General features: G+C 42.0%; 1 protein-coding gene across 1 annotated transcript; it reads right to left on the reverse strand.

The window, feature by feature from the left end:
* Positions 1–689: 689 nt before the first annotated feature.
* LOC103798713 (uncharacterized protein KIAA0355-like) lies at positions 690–17,829 on the reverse strand (the record flags this gene model as incomplete). The annotated part of the gene is given in 7 exon segments (XM_009070994.1): positions 690–797; positions 5,210–5,368; positions 6,254–6,415; positions 6,552–6,647; positions 6,929–7,069; positions 9,396–9,602; positions 17,156–17,829. Coding segments are annotated over 7 exon segments (1,368 nt in total), but the record flags the coding sequence as incomplete, so codon positions are not given.
* Positions 17,830–19,009: the final 1,180 nt, after the last annotated feature.

Here is a 19,009-nt window from a genome sequence, read left to right on the forward strand (position 1 = left end):
GGGACGGGGACAGGGGGAAGGGACGGGTACGGGGAGCCCCTGCACACAGGCTGTGCAGGGACACCAGCACCGACTCTTGCTCCTGGGAATGCCACTGGTACCGCCAGGAACAGGCTGCTCGTTAAGGACCCAGGTCAATGAACTGTGTTATAATGAAACTCCTAACAATGACGTACTCCGAAGTGAAAATGGAAGTGTTCCAATTTCAAATCATTGCTTTGAACGGGAAGAAATCCTCACTTCAGATTAACCCTGCCGTTCTTTCCTAGGCAGTCAGTTACACCGGCAGGAATAGTCTGTGGGAGCCCAGAGTTCTGGGTGCACGGCAGCGCTGAAAGAAGAGCCCAGTGACTGGAGAGCCAAGGGTCTCACGCTAACCTCAGCTAACTCCTCGCCTTCCTGAGCTAACAACTGTGAGGACCTGCCAGGGAGGAGCACAACAGGAATACTGTCAGATTTTTGTATTTTAAATCGTCTCTTTCATCATCAAGCTTTTCCTTCCCCTTTAAAAGCAATGTCAGTGCCTTCTACGGAGGCAGCTAAAGCGCAGCAGTTAGGGATGCTGGTGGGCAAACAATTACAGATCAAAGAACTTAAGGAAGTTGTGCCACAACTGTGTAGAATTCCCCCTTTCATTTGTACTGCAATGTTTTCCCCATCTATTTCAGCCATAATCTGCAATATAGTACTTTTATTTACCAAGTTGATGGAACTTGCACCACAATTCTTGATCCTTCTAAACTTATCTGAGGAGCATAGGCTTCTTTATTTTCAATCTGTGCCGTGTCCACAACCACCTAGCAAATAACATGAAAATAAAAGGGAAATGATTTTAAGAATCAGTTCTAGTTATTTATCACCCCTATGATTAAGATGCAATAGTCTCACCTCCTAGCCATGCTACAGGTACAAAAAAATAACCAAATGAAAACAAACCAAATCACAAAATCATTGTAAGTGTATTTGTATTTTAAGATCTATGTTTAAAATAATATCATATTAGTTTGGTACAGTAACTTATAAGGACTTAATTGCTCTCAGTTACATACTGCAATCATGCATCACCACAGCTCCCAACTGCTTTACCTCACAACTGGTAGTTGGCGGCTCCATACAACAGCTTTTACATTTGAGGGGTTTAGCACTGTTACTACTTCAACAGCTCCTACACACTTATTTAGCAAAGTATTTTAAATCATTTAACTGCAGTGCATGCTATGATATAGACAAGCAGTATTCAGTTGAAAACTCTTCACATGGCTCACAATTCCTAACACACTGCCCCTTTAAGGTTATAAAACTCCACACCAACATTCCTCCATTCTGCCCAATGAAACTGTACTATTAATCCCTGATTATATAAAGAGAAGAAAAGTGGCTGTCCAATTTGCTGAGTTCTGAGCAGTCTGTAAGACATTATGAAGATAAATGGAAGAAAAAAGCCTTGAAAAGTCCTGAACCTTTCTTTGTACAGAATGGAGAAGGAATGGATTCACTTCAGCTTCATTTAACCTTTAATACCAGTGATAGTGAGTTCCATATTTGGTTTGTGCTTTCTGTTTGTTGTCCAGTCTACATGGGTTGGCCTTTTTGATCATTTCCATAATTTCCTATTTTGGTCATGCTGAACCAGCAGCTTTTTGCCAGCATCAGCAGTTCTTGCTTCAGTGACTAGCAGATTAGCTGTACCATTTATCCTTGAAATGGCAAAAGTCCTCTGGTATAAATAAGCCTCAAGGGATATTACTGACTTTTTTTGCAGTCATCCAGCCTACACTGGTTCTGCTTCTAACTGGTTGTCTATTGCTGCTATGAAAAAGTGTGAAACAGGAATAGTGCTGAGAGTCTCCTCTCCTGTTTTAACAAAACCATCCAAGGACACTTGAATATAATTCCAGCCTTTCAGACATTTTAGCATAAGGCCTTTGTTTTCCTTCAGTTGACTCTAAGCATTTGCCCAAGTTTATTCAACCTTGCCAAACGTGTCTAAGCAAGGTGAGAAAACCCCCCACTATTATCCACTCATGAAAATACTTCTCATGGCTTAATAGGGCAACCCCATAGCTCTCTCCTTGTACATTTCATGAATCTGCAGTTCAGCTCTGTTGCAATTACAATTGTGGTAAGGAGAAGTGAAGTTAGGAGTGATTGTTCTTAGCTCCCAAGAAAAACAGTCAGCATCTCAGAGTACTAACTCTGACTCCCAGGTCTGGTTTTGGCAGACCTGAGTCAGCTGCTGGTGTTGGTGCATGATAGTGCCCATGAGCTGGGCTTTGGTGGAGTGTTCCTGCCCCTAGACATACCTTCCTTTCTTCCCTTTAAACAAACACATACATTTCTCAACATTTGGTCAGTCAGGACATCTGGATTTAAACACTACTAGATTTAGTGCTCCTGCAATGCATGTTGGGTTTTGCTACGGAAAGATCTACTAGCACAAAAATAAGAGTTTTAACTGTTAACTTCATTGCATGAGGCCAATTAGAAGTTTTATTTCCATTCATCCTCCGAATTCAACTACTTTCATACACATTATTTTTACTCAAACAGGTGGATTTCTTCAGCTGATGCAAATCTTAAAATACAATTCTTAACATATATGCCAAGGTAAAAAACTGAAAATCCACACTTCAAATTATTCCCTATGTTAAAAAGCTGAAGCCCAAAATAACCAAACTAAGTCACATCCCAGTGTGCTTTCCATGCTTAATGAGTCACTTCTTAAAAGGCACATGGCAAGGTAGGGTAAAGGCAGCGAGACTCAGTAATGTTCTTGTTTAAATTTGGCATTTAAGTGACAGATTTACACACAATTCTGAGCAAACACAGACAGCTCAGTATCTAACAGTGGCAAACCAAGGACTGTGTAACACTGTCCCATGATTTATCTATCTGTGTTCTTCACAAAGCAAACTAGAAATATACACATTGTCCCTCCCTGCCTGCTGGTGCTTACAGGACAGCTTCCTGTACCTCAGACATCTATTGTTCTTGGTGTACAGGTGCTTCCTCTCTCACTTCCACCCAAAGAAAGCTTTAAGGACACAAGCTGCAATTTCTTGTCATTGCATGAGGCTGCAGACAAGCATAATTGGATGTTGGAAAAAATTACGGCACATAGTTTATAAAGAAAAACCTCAACCCTCACATCTTTCTAAACTGTAACGAATCAAAACAAGAATGAATGAAAGAGAGAAGGCTTGAAGTGTTCTGTCGTGTGCAGAGCTCATGCCTGTGGCTTTGAAGAGTGAAATCTGCTATTTGCAGAACCTGAGGTTAATGCAAAAATCCTTGGAGACATTCAGGATTCAGCGTAAGTAATACTCCCTACATCAGCACTGTCATTTGAAGAATGTGCAAGTAAATTTTGTGCTGACACTCTCCAAAGGTGATGACAAACCTGGAGAATGTCAGTGCTTCAATTACCAGCAGGTCTAACTAGTTATGTCTAGACTGGGGGACACCAGATTTCCAGACTCCTCAGTCCAAATGTGCCTCAGGCACTCCTCAGATCTCATCAGAGCAGGACTTAGGTGTGCACAGTGCTGAAACCCCCTGGAAAGGAAATGGTGAAGGTGCAGCATCCTCCTAGGCATTCCTCACCCAGACACTTGGGAGCCAAGAACTCCTCCTGAGTTAACGCACTCCCCAAGGGTGGCTGAGAAACAGTTTCTCTCTTGGCCTCAGTCCCTGTACCTTGCTAGTCAGTCCCAGCATCCTACCATGAACTATGGCAGCTGAAGGCACAATCCCACTTGGCCATATCCTTTTTTCTAGCTCTCCTTGTATTTATTAATATTTAACTCATGTTTTCTTTGAAAACATCTAAGTAGAAATGTAATGAATCCTACTATTCTGAAGCTGATTCCTGTCTCTGCAAAGACATCACCCTCTTATGCCTCTCTGTATAACTTCTTTAGACAAAGCACCACCACCTCCTATCCTTAAATCCCTGTACCTCAGTGAAGTAAGGACTGACAGCAGGTGCACTGCTGTTATGATATTGATGTTCTGCCCCTTTGATTTTAGGCCTTCTTTATATGAAAAGGCAGTTGAGTTCCAGTATATTTGGAACCCTCTGCCCTCACAAGTATTTGAAATTAAGGTAATAAATAAGATCTGGTTTTCCTGTATCAAATGAATGCTATGGTAGAAATATTTGACTAATTCATCATTTTACATGTATCATTCACTGTTATTGGAGAACCTATTAAGAGTACCAAAAGCAAATGGTTTAAATAGCCAGGGTGGAAGGTCTAAGTCACTTATCAGCCGTGTGATGTGTCTGAAAAAATGTGTCATTTACAAAGGATGAGCTATGTGAGTCCTTTCATGAGAAATTAGTTAAGTTACCAAGTCCCGAGGGCCTGCCATCCCTCTGAACAAGGAGTCAGCACCTGCACCAATGAGCAGCATTTAGCTCACTGCAGGTTAAAGCAATTCAAGAAATACTTGGCAGCAGCTCTAAGAGGCTACAGTGTACCTTTATCCTTGCATTTCCTTCCTATCCTGGTGCAGGCTTGCCCCCTACTCAGAGTAGTCAAAAAAAACCTGTCATGAGTGAACACTTTACTGACTGAGGAGATTGCAGTAATTAGTTATAGGAGCACAAATCCATTTTCTTACTGGAATATGTTCCAAGCATATTTTAAGAACTGCTTAGATACTGTGAAATCCATGGAGTTTTCCCCCAAGAACACATATCTCTACAGCAAGGTGTCGAATTGCTCTGTCCTCTGCTGGAGATGTCAGGTAGCAATATCTGGTGCAGGAGTGGCATTACCTCGTTTATGCTGGGCAGGAAATCCAGTTTCCATTCAAAGCAGAGAAGAAATGAAAAACTGGAAGTTTTTGAAGCTAACTTGAGTGAGAAGTGGATGTGTGTTTGGGCTGTCTGTTTTTTTTAACATGGTCACCTATATATTTCTATTTCACCATGAATGAGAAGTTTCATTTCTTGTGTTCTCACTAGTAACAGAGACTGCAAAGCACACAGTGCATTCTTCTGTTCCTACCACCTAGATACCACCCAAGGACTTCCATTTTACAAGAATATATCCTGCTCAGAAATCAAGTTCACTGCAGTGCTAAGAATGGAGAAACACAAAGTCAGACACTGCAAATTCATTTATAAACTCTAAAATATCAAGTTTCTCTTCAGGATGCTTAAGTCACTTTTTTTTCCCTAAGACTATTCATAGTGACTTACCAGTCCAGCCTGGCCAAACAACAGCTGCACAGCAGTTTTGCAGGCTCCTCTCCAAGTGGAAGGGCAAACCTGGTTTAGTACTTCAGTAACAGGAGAGTCGTCCCGCGGTGTCAGTCCATTGTGGCACCCAGCTTCCTTGATCAGCTGCAGCATCGTGTGCTGAAAACACAGTAAACACTCTGGCCTACCACACACCAGTCAGCAACGTTAACACCAATGCTTCCGTGTGTGTGTGCGTGATTGTTCTACGCACTTTTCAAATAACTACCATGTCTGCAACCTCTGAACAGTTTTGGGCAACTGAAGAGTTCAGCTGCAGAACAGAAACATGAAGATCAGCTCTGCTGTTTGGAATACAAAACTCCTCCAAAAGCATTAATGGTATTTTTGCTTATATTCTTGCAAAACAGTTTAATCAAAACTGCAAACAGCACTGCAAAGACAATAGCAAAGCAGCACTTTGAGCCATGCACTGTTTCAACTCTTCCAGAAGCAAGGAACTGGGCTTATCTAAAAAACCTGAAGGTGATGATTAAAATTGCCCAGACTTGTCCTGAATGGACATATTTTCCATTTGTTTATACTGAAAATACAAGTAACTTATCCATAATTTTAAATTACTTTAAAAAAACTGATTAAAGTCTGTAAGACATTAAAAGGAGCTTTAGTACAGAATATTTTCTGAAGCACTTCCCTTAGCAGTAGGCTGGGCCCGACTTATTTTGGCACCTAAGGTAAAGGCTCTGAATGCAGGCTCCCCTGGCTGGGGAGTCTGTAAGGGCTCACTTGTCCCTGCACTTCCTGAAACCTAACCCCTTTCTTTTCAAAAAGTTCACAGAAGCCTCATTACCTCCTAGATTTCTATGCCTGTGTTTCTCTCAGACTGGACAGAAACTGCCCCGTTGGTTCAAACGTTATCATAACCAGGTGTGGACCTACAGCGTTATCAACACTGTGTTTCCACAGGGAGTGAGTTCTGGACATTTTAAGGAGTTCTACTCTCTTCCCCCAGCTTCACTCCTGTGCTGGATTTGGGGTTATTACCGTTTTCAGCTTCAGGTTCTCTGCTGCCGACTCATTAAAGGAGATTCCTTTGAGGAAATGGGACCCGATCTGCACAGGTACAGTGGGCAGCTCACACTGAATGGGCTGAGGTGGAGTCTGTCTCCTTCCTGTTTGCTGGGCTTCAGCTTCACTGCAACAGCCCTGAAATACAGAACAGATCAAACAGAAGAAATTAAGACATTAGAAAATCCTACTGTGACTCCTATTTCTTCTTTGTTTTAAACACCTATTTTCAAGGTGAGGAGAGATGAAAGGGAGCAGGTACAGCAGATCCTACCTGAAGACTTGCTTCAATAGCTTTTGGGTTCAGGTGGAAGCCAGCCTTCATTGCATATTCACAATGGCCCAAACTCTCCAGAGCCACTTTGTAAGCCTGACATCAAACAGAAAGTTGAGATAGCACTGGCACATCAGTAAGTAAGCAAGCAAGCAGTCACTGTGGGTGCACAGACAGGGACTGGAACACAGGTTGGCCCTACTCAGATCTATGGCATACACACATTTACCATGTAAGATTCCAGTGCTGTCATTCTCAAATACCTCAAGAGCTGTCTGTGGTATACATTTCTGCAGTAACACACTCCTTCCCTACTGTACTCCTTGGCCCACTGACTGCACTACATGCACATGAAAGCAGCAGACTTGAAAAACCACCTGCAAAGCACTGTCAATTTTCACGTTTAGTTCTTTGAGGTGATGTTCAGGGATTGCCACACTCTGTGAGCAGAAAAGTTGCTGAACTTCAATTCCTGCCAAGCATCCATCACAGCCTCTTTCTCGCAGTCGAGATGTGGCCTGTAAAGTAAAACAAAAGTCCAGGGTAAAGAGGATCAACACTGAACCAGGTCAAGCTTAATTACATTCAACAAAAGAGCAAAAAAGCCAACAGTTTAAAACCTTATACAGGACATGAGAAGCAGCACCTGGTAGAAAGGATCCAGAGGAGATTGTTTATTATAACATATGAAACTGCTGCTACTTTTGAAGTACAACTCTCAGGGAATTTGTATGGCACGTAGGTGTTGGCCAGCAACCTGACTCACTGTTTGCTCTGACTATTCGAGCTCCCTCTCAAGACCAGGGATCCTGTTACACAGCCCACATGACGACTGGTTACCAGGGTAGGAACTCCTAACTCCAACATAAGGGTTTTTACTTGCCACAGAAACAGAAGTTATGTTTAATCATGTGCACAAACACTCCCGTGTACATAGGATGATGCATTTTATAAAATGAGGCGTGATTACTGTGATACAGTTTGAGAAGAGCCACACAGTACTAAGATCAACTTATCACAGCAAGAAAATAGCTTCATGTAATATGACTTTGAAACATAAGAAATAAGAAAAGCCAAATATCTAGTTTTAACTGTAAAATCCTATGCCTCCGAGCAGGGGAATGCAAGCAGATGAGGCTTATTTTCCAGCCTAGGAAGGAGTCTTGCTCTAAAGCAGGATGCCCAGACTGGGGAGTTTCGGGCAGACACTGCTCACCTCATGGACACACACAAAACTACTGCATTTCCAAAGGGTGAGTCTTGAAGAGGAAAAACAGTTTTAAGCTACTGACAAAGTATCATAAACTTTATTCTGAAACAGCAGTGTGTTCTCCTGCCAGAGAGGCTGGTTGTGAGACTGCCCTCCGCTCCAAAAGTAAGAAAGAGTTTGTGATTTCAAATCTCCCTTCTATCCAAATGACTTACATATTAGTCTAGCTACACTTATAAGAGAGATATATTTTATTCATTTACAGACCACAGATTTTTCTTATGCTATCCTAATACCCCACACAAATCCCTCAAATCAGTTCTTTCAGTCAATCATAAAAATCGAGAATTTTCTTCTATTGCTGTTCCGGAACTAGGGAGAATCTCTATTTGTTCCTTACTCCTCCTCCTGTATGTTTAATGCAGGATTTGATCAGCATTGTAGTTGTACTAAACTATTTCAAAATACAGGTTTTACTACCTGAAATTGCTGAAGTAGGCTGTTAAGGAGGTAAAAAAGAAAGTAAAGGCCCTGGATCCTGCAAATCCAACTTTTGTTTTAGCCACACTTAAAACAAATTACAGGGCATTTCTACCAACTGCAATAGTTTTAAAGAACTAAGTATATTATACATGAAATTAACCACTGTTATGCCAAGGGAATACAGCTATACCAGGATGAGACCTGTTACAATTACCTGTAACACACCTAAAGCATTCCTAAATCCTTATTTTATCCAGTGAAATAAACTTATGCTGCAGTAAAAATGACAAGTAATTCCTCTACATTCATAGTCCTAAAGGAAATTAATTTGTTTTCCTATACCTTGCAGATATTAGGTGATAAATGGAGACCTTGACAGGATTTCCAGTCAAGATGACTAACAAGGCTGTGTGTGCTGCCAAGGCACATGCTCCAAGTCACCTGAACTTAAGGAAACCACAGATTCGGTGCGTGAATCCATTCTAATCTATCAGTCTGCAGACTTCAGCAGTGAAAGGGGAAGCAGAAAAACCTCATAAAACTAACTATCTGTAAAGTCCCTTTTTGGCAGGCCAGGGAAGCACTCCCCAGCTGGCACGTGTGTGTGAAAGTGCAGGCCCAAAGAGAGGCAACAGGTGAGTAATGCAGATCACACTCCAACAGTGACTGATCAAGCCACATCAAGCTTAATAGCATGAAGACAAATGTGTTAGAAGTTTCCATAAGGATTTTCAAGTATAAAACAGAGTTCATGCTCAAAATATAAGAGAAAAACATTAGCCAAATTATTTTTCCTCTGTTTTCATAAAGACTTGGGTTTTCAATTTTTTTAATTCCCTCTGCCAAACCACATTTGAACGCTGTTAATTCATTATCAAACCAAAAATCTGTTTGCACTGTTTGTGCACTCCAGATGTACAATCCTGCCTCAAAGAAAACTTTACCTAGACCAAAGATAGTGCAATCACCAGACAATGAAAATGAGTTTTAGCATCTGAAACTAACTGCACCATGTTCCCCCCTCCACATGAAATATGTCTTTAAAATCAGGTATTTTCTCCCTTTCTCAGGGCACCAAGCCTGAATGCAAGTTTCACTGAATATAACTGCATTTTACTACATCTGCTGTCACCACAGCAGGACCTCCTTACCTCTGCTGCTCCTCTCCACGATCTTATTGCATCTTCTAACTCACTTGTGGGGCTTAAATTTGAGCCTCCAGTCCCACTAATGTTCTTTCTCTCCTGAGCTACAGCTTCAGCAAAGCAGGAGTGTGCCACCGGCTGGACTTTCTGCAGAGCTTGTGAGAGGAACTGGAAGTGGACCTGCATCACCGTCAAGAAACATCGCCCAAGTACCTGCAGGAGAGCAAACAAACTAGTTTTAAGCACATATAGGATTCCACGGAAGTATCCCTTCTTCCTTTTTGCTTGATGTTTGGCGTAAGGAGCTAAGCTAAACTGGTTTTTTTAAATAAAATAATGCTTCAGATCATAAGGATCATTTAACCACTTACCAAAGTAAAATAAAAAGAGCGAGCGAGCATTGGTTTCTATGAATGAAAGGAACAACAGACTGATCCCAAATCGCTTTAATTCCACACTCAAGTGGAAGTAAAACTTGCAGAATGAAAAGCTTGTTTGGTTACTTGGCAACATCAAGCACATGAAACAATACAAAAATGGGAGCAGCATATTACCACAAGGAGAAAGTCAACAGCAAAACCCACCTGCACATCGACCGGGCTCAATTTATGATAAAAACTCAACAACAAAACGTGAATAATTTTAAAACAGTATCGTAAACTCAGAAGTTTGCTGCAGCAGTTCATCCTGCCCGCAGAGCAGTAACGGGTGGGAATCGGCACGAGAAGCCTTTGCCCGTAGCATCGCAGCACATGGAGACATGTTCAGAGGACTGCAGGACACAGGCCCAAAGCTGTAGCACTGTCACCTGCATTGCCTGCCAACGCTGGCACAAATCTGCTCTCCGGAGTATTACACTGAGATGGGCCATGTCACCCTCCCTGGGAAGGGCGAAGGCGGGGCAGGGGGGCAAAGGGCTGAGGCAGCACCAGCCCCATGCAGGGAAGAGAATCCCCTCTGCACCTGGAGCTCTGTGCCCTGTACTTTTTCATCCCCATCTCATCCCAATGCCCATGAGAACTGTGCCCAAAGACAAACAGATGCCCCAGTTACTGTAAGCAGAACAAAACAGGTGTGTCAGAAGATTTCTGTGCAGCCACCAAAGGCTGCTGTGGAAGGACAGGCAGGAGTGGCACCATCAGAGGGACATCCTGGAGAACAAGGAGCACCACCAGGAATGCTCCACCTGCCCAGGGCCACACTCCCTGAACAGACCAAAGTTTACAGCAAAGTGTAACTAGGGAACAGCAGAGATACAAGTGTTTTCCAAATCATCATACAAAGTATTTAAAAGCTATGCAAAGTGTTTCTTTTATGGAGTTTATCACACAAAGTGTTTAAAAATGTATATTTGATTTTGTTTTATTAAAAAAGATTCAACTTGAATTCCATTTTAGAAATAATTCATCAAATGCACAGGCAATGTACAGAGCCATCATGCCTTGGAGCCAGTAACTCCTGTGGCTTATTTTCAGCCACATTCTTCTGGAACAAAAATATTCAGACACAATGATCTTCCTGGCAAGACTCTCTAGTCACACGAACAGTTATATGCATTAACTATCTACTTCAGAAGAACCAGTGGTGGCAATGCTTTTTTTTTTTCACTGCATCCAGACTCCTTTTGACATTCCATTCTGGTTCAATCACTTCCCTTCTTTGTACAAGGCATAAAATTAAACATTTTTGGTACTTTGACTGACCTCTGAGAGTCAGTGGAGTTTGACTTATTAAAAAAAGCACTCAAAATTATAAAATGAAGAGAACTCCAACTTTCCTGGCTACAAGATTAGAAAGATTTATAAGAAAACTGCAGGAAAAGGCAACTGGTGATCCGAGTATTTCAGTGTAGGAAGAATGCAGTACTCAGGGGAAGATGAAACCAGCACTCATCAGGAATTTCAGGCTGAATAAGTTTCAAATAATATTTAAGGTACAGAGGTTGAAGTTACCCCTGCCTGGAAATAATGCTTAAAATAAACAAATTATTTAGGTTTGAAGTGGCAGCACTCAACATTCCTACTATAACTGACAATATAAAAACAGTGAAGATAAATAGTAACATCTGCATCTGAACTTCTCTTTGGTTTGAAAAACAATCCATGTCAGCCTCCCTCCGAAGTGCGTAAGGATGGCTTGAACTGCTTCAATGTAATCACAGTGGTGGAGGATTTTTGCACTGTTAAACACACCCTGCAGGTGCCAAACTCACTTAGCTTTAAAGCTCAGCTTCATGGATATTCTTCCAAAAGCTTAGTCTTCCCTGTAGGACAGACACATCATCGCCAGTGCGCTCACACAGCCAGGGCTAGCCAGCAACAACCCAGGGAGCAAAGCAAGACAGAGAATTTTTGCTGCAAAACCCAGGGAACAGTATCAGCATATGGATGCAGTCCACAGTCAGAGACACCACCATCTCTTTCTCAAGTTTATTCTCCCTACTTTCCCATGCAGGAGTGTTTGACACTCCTGCTTTAGACCAAAACAAACACAAATCAACCCTAGAGGCTATGGAGTAATCAAAGCTGAACTGGAATCATCACAGGTGTCACCAGTGATTTCTTCTCGGCAGTGGTGGTGTTTTCTTAAATCATTCCTTAGAACCATTTATACTGCATAAACAATGAAGTCTTCAGCTTGCAAACCTTTTGTCCCACCGAACACACCTCCAGTACCTTGAATTCCCTGACCCATTCCCAGGCAGGACAGTGATCTCAGAGGCAAAACCTAAAGGAATCTGTGTTCCTGTTTAGATAGCTGGAAGCAATGGGACTTTTGAGAAGGTCTCACTTCAGACTTCCTTGTCTCTGAAACAGGTGATGAGTTTAATCAAAGTGGTTACCTACAACCAGGAGCATCAGGTGGGGATGCAGTGTTAGGTCCCTCTGTCCCATGTCACCCTAACAGGGCACAGTCAACTTTGGAATATTTCACTGGTCAAAGTATACACATAAAGCTGCAAGATTTCGTTGCTAAACAGTGATGCCATACACATTTCCTTGCAAGCAGATCTTGTACAAGACTCTTCAAACAGAACACTACCAGTAATAAAGTTAGCAAACAGTCAGTGTTCCCCACTTGATACAAACACTGCAGTTCCAAGCACCATCTTAGGGAGCGGAACTTTTTTTTTTTGGGCTCTTTCCCAATAATCCAGTGCTTTCCTACTCCCCGTGTCCCTTAACGAGTCGTTAGTGACTCTGTAGCGCTAACTGGCTGCCCACTGAGAGACCAGGCTTGACCAGCAATATAATGAAGTTAGTAGTGAGGTATGACTCCAACTGGTGCCCCAGATTATGAGATAGCACCTTTCCGGTATATTGCTAAAAGTGGGCTGTGCACTGTTCATTTTTACCACACAGCAATACACTGCAGTTTGGAACAGTGATCGCATCCATGGGACACCTCCAGGGGAAGACACAATCCTGCCCACTGAGTTACCTGCACATGTATGCTATTAGGACACACAGGCAACTCAGCAGACTCATTTCTTCTAAGAGACAACCTAAAAGCCACTACTGATAATCTGATACCAACAGCTATTAAAATGCTAACTATAATTTAGCAAGAAGGCACTTAAGTATGAAGCATTTAAAAAAATTAAAATCAGCAATTAAGATGTAAGGCAAAATATATTTTGCTACTAACAGTTCCTCACCTCAGAAAAGACTGAAACCAATCCCTGCAAATCACAGGAAAGAATAATTTTAAAAATAAACTGGGTTTTACAGTGTTTGCTAAGGAATATCTACATTTTATATTGACTGAGACACTTCTGCCCCACAGGCTTCTTGTTCAAAATCTTAGGTTATTTTATACACATAAAAGCCAAAAATTATCTCCATTTAATACCAAACAGAGCATCCAAGAACATATCCTGTGCCTATTCATGCTTCCCTTTTATTCGGGAAGACAACACGTACACCTCTGTCATTACTACCACCGTTAAGACAATACACAAGCTCTCATGTAACTAAGTAATTCTTTATACTTTGCAGTATTGAGGATCCTGCAAAGCTCCACAAGAGACGAGGAAATACACCAACTTTTTCCAGTTTTGATCCTCCCCCCAGATTTCCTCTAATGCTTTTATAACCAGAAGTACAGTGTTACTGCATTGTCTGAGCTCACAGATACGGAAAACAATATAAAACATCCTCTCGTTCCCTGATTTCCAGGCTGTTCCTCACCCATACAGGCACAAAATACCCACAAATTCAAAGGTTTTGAAAGGGGAGAAGGAAAGGAAGAAAATAAAAATCAGCCTTTGCATTTCTGAAATTAAGAAACCTTGGGAAACTCTACCTGTCACCAACACTTTGATCAAGAGAAGTCACCTTCTTACACAGCCTGGCAGGCAGCTATGAACTAGCAAGCTTTGTTCTGCAAGGGACAAGAAATAAATTAAAAACCTCACTCACTGGTGTCACAGTCCAGGTTGCACAAGCTGGTTTTTAGTCCAAATGCAAGTCAGGTATGTTCATCAAAACTTCAGTTTTCTTGCCTTCCCTGGGGGCTGCAGCCCACTGCACCACACAACAACATGTGGTGCCTCAGAAAAGCCACAGCTCTCTGCTCAATTTCTAAAGCCAAACCTGCTCTGTTTGGATTGCTCGTTCCTCCCCAAAACACACAGCCCGTGTTGGGAAAGGCTTAGGGAAAGCCTATTTTCCTTAGCTGGGCTTATGCATAGAGAAAGTCTCATTCTCATGTCCTTCTCATCAATTTGGGGTTCTGTCCCACTCCACTGTGAATCACAATTCACCTCCCACTGCCTCCATAATCCCAGATTCCATTCCTCAGGTAACAGACCCTGGAGTACCCCTTCACAGGGCACTGCTGAGCTGCCACTCAGACCTTGACCATCTCTCAATTCTTTCTCAGACAGAGCTGTAAGTTCTTTCAGTCATCTACTAGAGAAGCTGCAAAAGCAGCTTCAGATACACCTGTATTCCCCTTCTTGTATTTTCCAAGGAAGCAATTACACTGTCTGTCACACTCTTCCCCTTCATCTCCCTGTTCAGTAAAGCCTGATGAAGCCAGACAAGCCCTTTTTATTTTTCTGCTTCCACTGTGAACACTTTAATTCTGCTGGCACTTTTATGAAAAGTTAACTTCTCTATACATCAGGGAAAAAAACCAAACCACACTTTCCAAATTAAAATTTCAGCATCAACAGCTCAGTCTTCAATTCAAAGTCCAGAAAAGCAGAGTAGGAGAGGCTCTCAGCAGGTCATCCTACTGTCCCAAGCAAGAAGCAATTTCACTTGGGTCAGTTTTGCAAGATGCAGGTTTAACCTGTTCTGTAAGTTCTGCTCCCAACCCTTTGTAGCAATGCACATCAGTGCTCCACTAACATTACAAAGGATTTGCACAGCATCTAGTGTGAATTTTTCCTTCTGAAATTTGAGTTCATTACTCTTTGCTCCACCTTACATGGACATGCAGAACAGGACACTGGCACATGCTCTGGCAGCTTCTCACATACCTGGGTAATTTTGGTTTTCCTTTAGTCTCCTCTTCTGTAGAGTCCTTCTTTTCAATGTGTCCTCTGAAGTCCTATTTCCTGAATGTCTGATTACCCTTGCTACTCTCCTTTGGTGTCCCCAGTTGCACCCTGTTTCTTCAAGTGCACCAGTAATGGTGCATAGATGCACTGTTGTGTTTAAGGCCATAATAACCAGTGAAGAGAGCTGAATGCTTAGTTCATGGTTCTTGCAGGTTGGGGTTGTGTTAAATTACCTGATAACTGCTTATTTGCATGATAGCAACAACTGAGGCTGAACATTTCTATTTAAATACTGTAACATTCAGCTTTCCCCTCTGAATTCCACCCCAACTGGGAAATTCATTGTTCAGGATTAGTTTTAATTCATTAGGTCTTCCAGCATACTTACGCCCTGTACTTTCAAGTTACCCACAAACTTAAATATGTTCTCTATAATGACCTCCGCCAAGGTCCATTTTAACTAACTGCTTCCCAGGCACAACCATCCATCCAGCTTGCCTGTATCCTTCAGTCACCATGCTTCCTGGTTCACTTACAGAACCACCTGAGTCAGTGTCAAACCCCCACATTTTGCTGGTGCTCAGGCTAAAGCAGAAAGCAGCACTTGCCTCACTCACAGAAGTTCCCATAAATCTTGCATATTGCCTTTTTTAAAGGCATGTGCGAGACACAGTTTTAATCAAGAAAAGGTGTAAGAAACGTAGGATGACAAGTGGTCAGTTACCTCAAGATATGCCTCAGCTGCTGTGCCAGCAGCACTCTGCACATCTGTTCCTGCCACAGAGCTGCCAGTGAAGAGAGAGCCCAGGAACAAGGGCTAGGCTTACACAGGTAAGGCAAGGACCAAAGCAAGTTTCTCTGCCTTTGTCTCAAGCTGGCAGGAAATGCATCCATCTACGCAAACACTGCTGTGCTCTGCTCAGGAACTCTGCTCACTGCTGAACACACACTCTCCCACAGCATGGGGCAGGGTATGAATTAGCACCTGGCAACTGCCTGACCAGGTTATAAAAGCAGTATAGAGCCAGCACCATGAAAGACAGAGTTTCAAAGTCCACAAAGCCCCTAGAAGACAGGTAGTGCTTGGTATGTTTTTGCTTTCTTTTAATTCAAAGAGTCTTTCAGCACAGGTATTATGAAAATTAATTAATTATATAGAAAAATATGGGAGTTTATCTATTGCTACAGCCCTAGCTAAACAGTGATGTTACTAGATTGTTTTTAAACATACCAGTCTACAGAACTTTTATTACAAACATGTAGCCCATCTTACTTCATTCTGTACTAAGCATACAACACTGAACATGTAATTGCAGTGAGAAATATGACTGACAAATAGCCCTTTACTTAACTGCTTCAGCTGTATGTGGTGCAGGTACTGAACAGATAATGCCTGACAGGCACAGAACATTCATTCCTAGAAAGTCATCTGAAATCTAAACCAAGAGAACTCAAAAATACGTTTTCCACTCAGGATGGAGGTCTGAAGGAATAACTTTGCAAAGACTGTTGCAAAGTGAAGAAATACGTCAGAACACAAGGAACTATTTGAAACTCCAGGGATTTATATGTGACTGCCAGTTAGCACTGCCTGTTACATAACGAAACTGGAGGAGAATTACCCAGACCTACCCAGCCAGGCAGGATGCAGCTGGGGATCCTCTCAATTCCAAACCCTCCTGACTGTTGGGCACTCACTGTCAGTGTATGAAAGTTGTAACAAAGTCAGGACAAATTGTTACAGCAGACCTCACACACTAGTGTGCCATTTTCCTCTTAAGCATAACAGCTCAAGAAGACAAAAATGTTTTAAAGAGTGATAAAATATTATTAGTCAATTAATATGAAGCTTTACTCAAACACTTATGACAATATGCCAATCCCACGTGTTCAGGCTTCCCCTCAGAATGGATAATACCAAGGAAAGTATAGGTTAATTTAGAATACAATGGCTTAACAGTGTTAGAAATACTAGCTAACATAAAAAAGAAAACTGTTCCAAATTTTTGTCTAGTTGGTTCTTCTACAGAAATACCTACTAAATACCTAACTCAGCATAGCTGAGGTCAGGCACTGCGCATGACTTGGTACTTTCTTAGGGCATAAGAAATGAAGTTTCTTTTTCTACCAGCATCGCCCACAAATACATAGCAAGGCAGACAATACTTGTGGTGCAGAAAGGACTCAGAACACAAGTCTGGTGAAGAAGGAATGATACACATTCACATGCAAACCAGTATCCCCCAAGCGAACTTACCTCAATATCTTGTAGGCTGAACTCTTTTTGATCTTTGAAGTTTGCAGCTCCTGCACTCAGTTCCATCAGCATTTTTGCTATTTCTGGTTTTATTGCTGCTGTGAGTCGACTCGCTGCTTCCATGACATGTTCCTGCACGTCTTTCAGTTGCATAGCTGCCTTAGAATAGTGCGAGTTCCTAAACACGCTGCTGAAAAGGTCTGTGAGGAAAGTGCTCGTACGGCAAAACACGTTGAGTGCATCCAGGTATTTGGAGATTCCCTGCTGGATGTCTGCGATCGGAGTCGTGTGGGACACGGGGTGGGTGCAGCCGCCCGCAGCAGCCGAGGACGCCAGGGGGGAGGTCGGGGTGGGCGATGCCAGAGGGGCGCTCAGGGTCCTGCCCAGCTCGGGCATTTGGTACTGCTGGTGTTGCTGCACTTTCTGCTTGGACCCGCCAAGCAAAAAGCGTCGCTTGTAGTCCATTTTGCTTTCTTGTGCACTACAGCAATACATAAGTGAGTGCTTGTCCTAAGCGTTCTTGAATTAACAATCACTTGTCAAATTCCTTCCTGGCGTATCTCGTTATGTACAGTTACAGTGCAGGACTGTGTACATAGGTTTCACAAAAGGCATTTCAGAAAGGCAAGCATCTGTGTAATCTGTATCAGCAGTGGGAAGGCAGCAGATTTGCTGACTCCGTGTTTTCAGTGTTCAGTGCAGCCCTGCTGCAGTTACAAACTGGATTCAAAAAAGCAAGCCCAAATGTCCTTATAATGCTCCGTCTCTTGTTTGGTGTTCCCCTCTGCACACAGAAAGCAACACTGGAGCAGAGAAGTTATCACCTACGATTTCTTCATGAGTATAATATTGTCTCTTACTGTTAAGTCTACAAAAGCTATTTTTGTCAAAGCAAATAATAGTTTTAGAAGCAATACCTTAATACAATTTTCCCCATTAGTAGTACCAGGAATAGTGGAGCAAACCACCGATCAACAGCGATTATAAAAGCAGTGCAGAGGCTCCTTCCTTGGAAAAGCAAATCCTTATGTCAGCAGATCAAATATCTTCAAATGTCTTGACAGATCCAGTCTGCCAATTTAGTTTACTTGTAGTGTCTCTTCTTAATAATGCAGAGGGAAAAAAAAAATCTGGACTCTGTTTACAGAAGACTTTGCAAGTATAAGCTATTAAAAATTAGAGTGTTTGTTATTGCAAGTCTTCTTCCTCTTTCCTTGTTTGTTGAGGTAGTTTTTTCCGTCGTAACATTAAGTAGTGCTTCCAGACTGCATTTGCCCTCAATTGTAGACTCAGAACAAAAATGCACAAATGTATCTGTAAGGCCTCTAGGTCATTTCCTGTGAAGGAGAAAAAAGAAAGTTTAAAATGTTATGGAACAATGAGAAGGTTTAAGAATTTAACTCCTGCAGTGTCTTGGTACATGTCTCTAGGCATACACAGAACACAAGATCAAAAGGGAGGCAGAGTTTACAAGGTAGTTACAAATTGGTGTCATCCTGTTACTAAACTCAAAACTGTTGAGTATTTTCTTGTTCATTCTTCCATTCTACACTGTCAAACTTAAGACTCTCGTTAATCCCCAGTGCAAGTCCTGCACCGCTGAGAACAGTGGAAGGCTACTACTACAGAGCTCAAGGGGAGTTAATCACATTTCCTAATCTCATCCTTTAAAAATAATTAAAGAATTAAGTCAATTAAACCTTTCTTCATGCACCAATATCTACTGCACAACTCTCCCATTCAGTTTAGTAATTTACTAAATCAACAGATACAGGTCCTTAGCTTTTTTCAGTACAATGACAGAAAAATCTGTCTATATCCCACCCGAGATTAGCTGAAAAATACTACACATCC

This window comes from Acanthisitta chloris, unplaced genomic scaffold (genome assembly GCF_000695815.1).
Source record: "Acanthisitta chloris isolate BGI_N310 unplaced genomic scaffold, ASM69581v1 scaffold16123, whole genome shotgun sequence".
NCBI lineage: Eukaryota > Metazoa > Chordata > Aves > Passeriformes > Acanthisittidae > Acanthisitta > Acanthisitta chloris.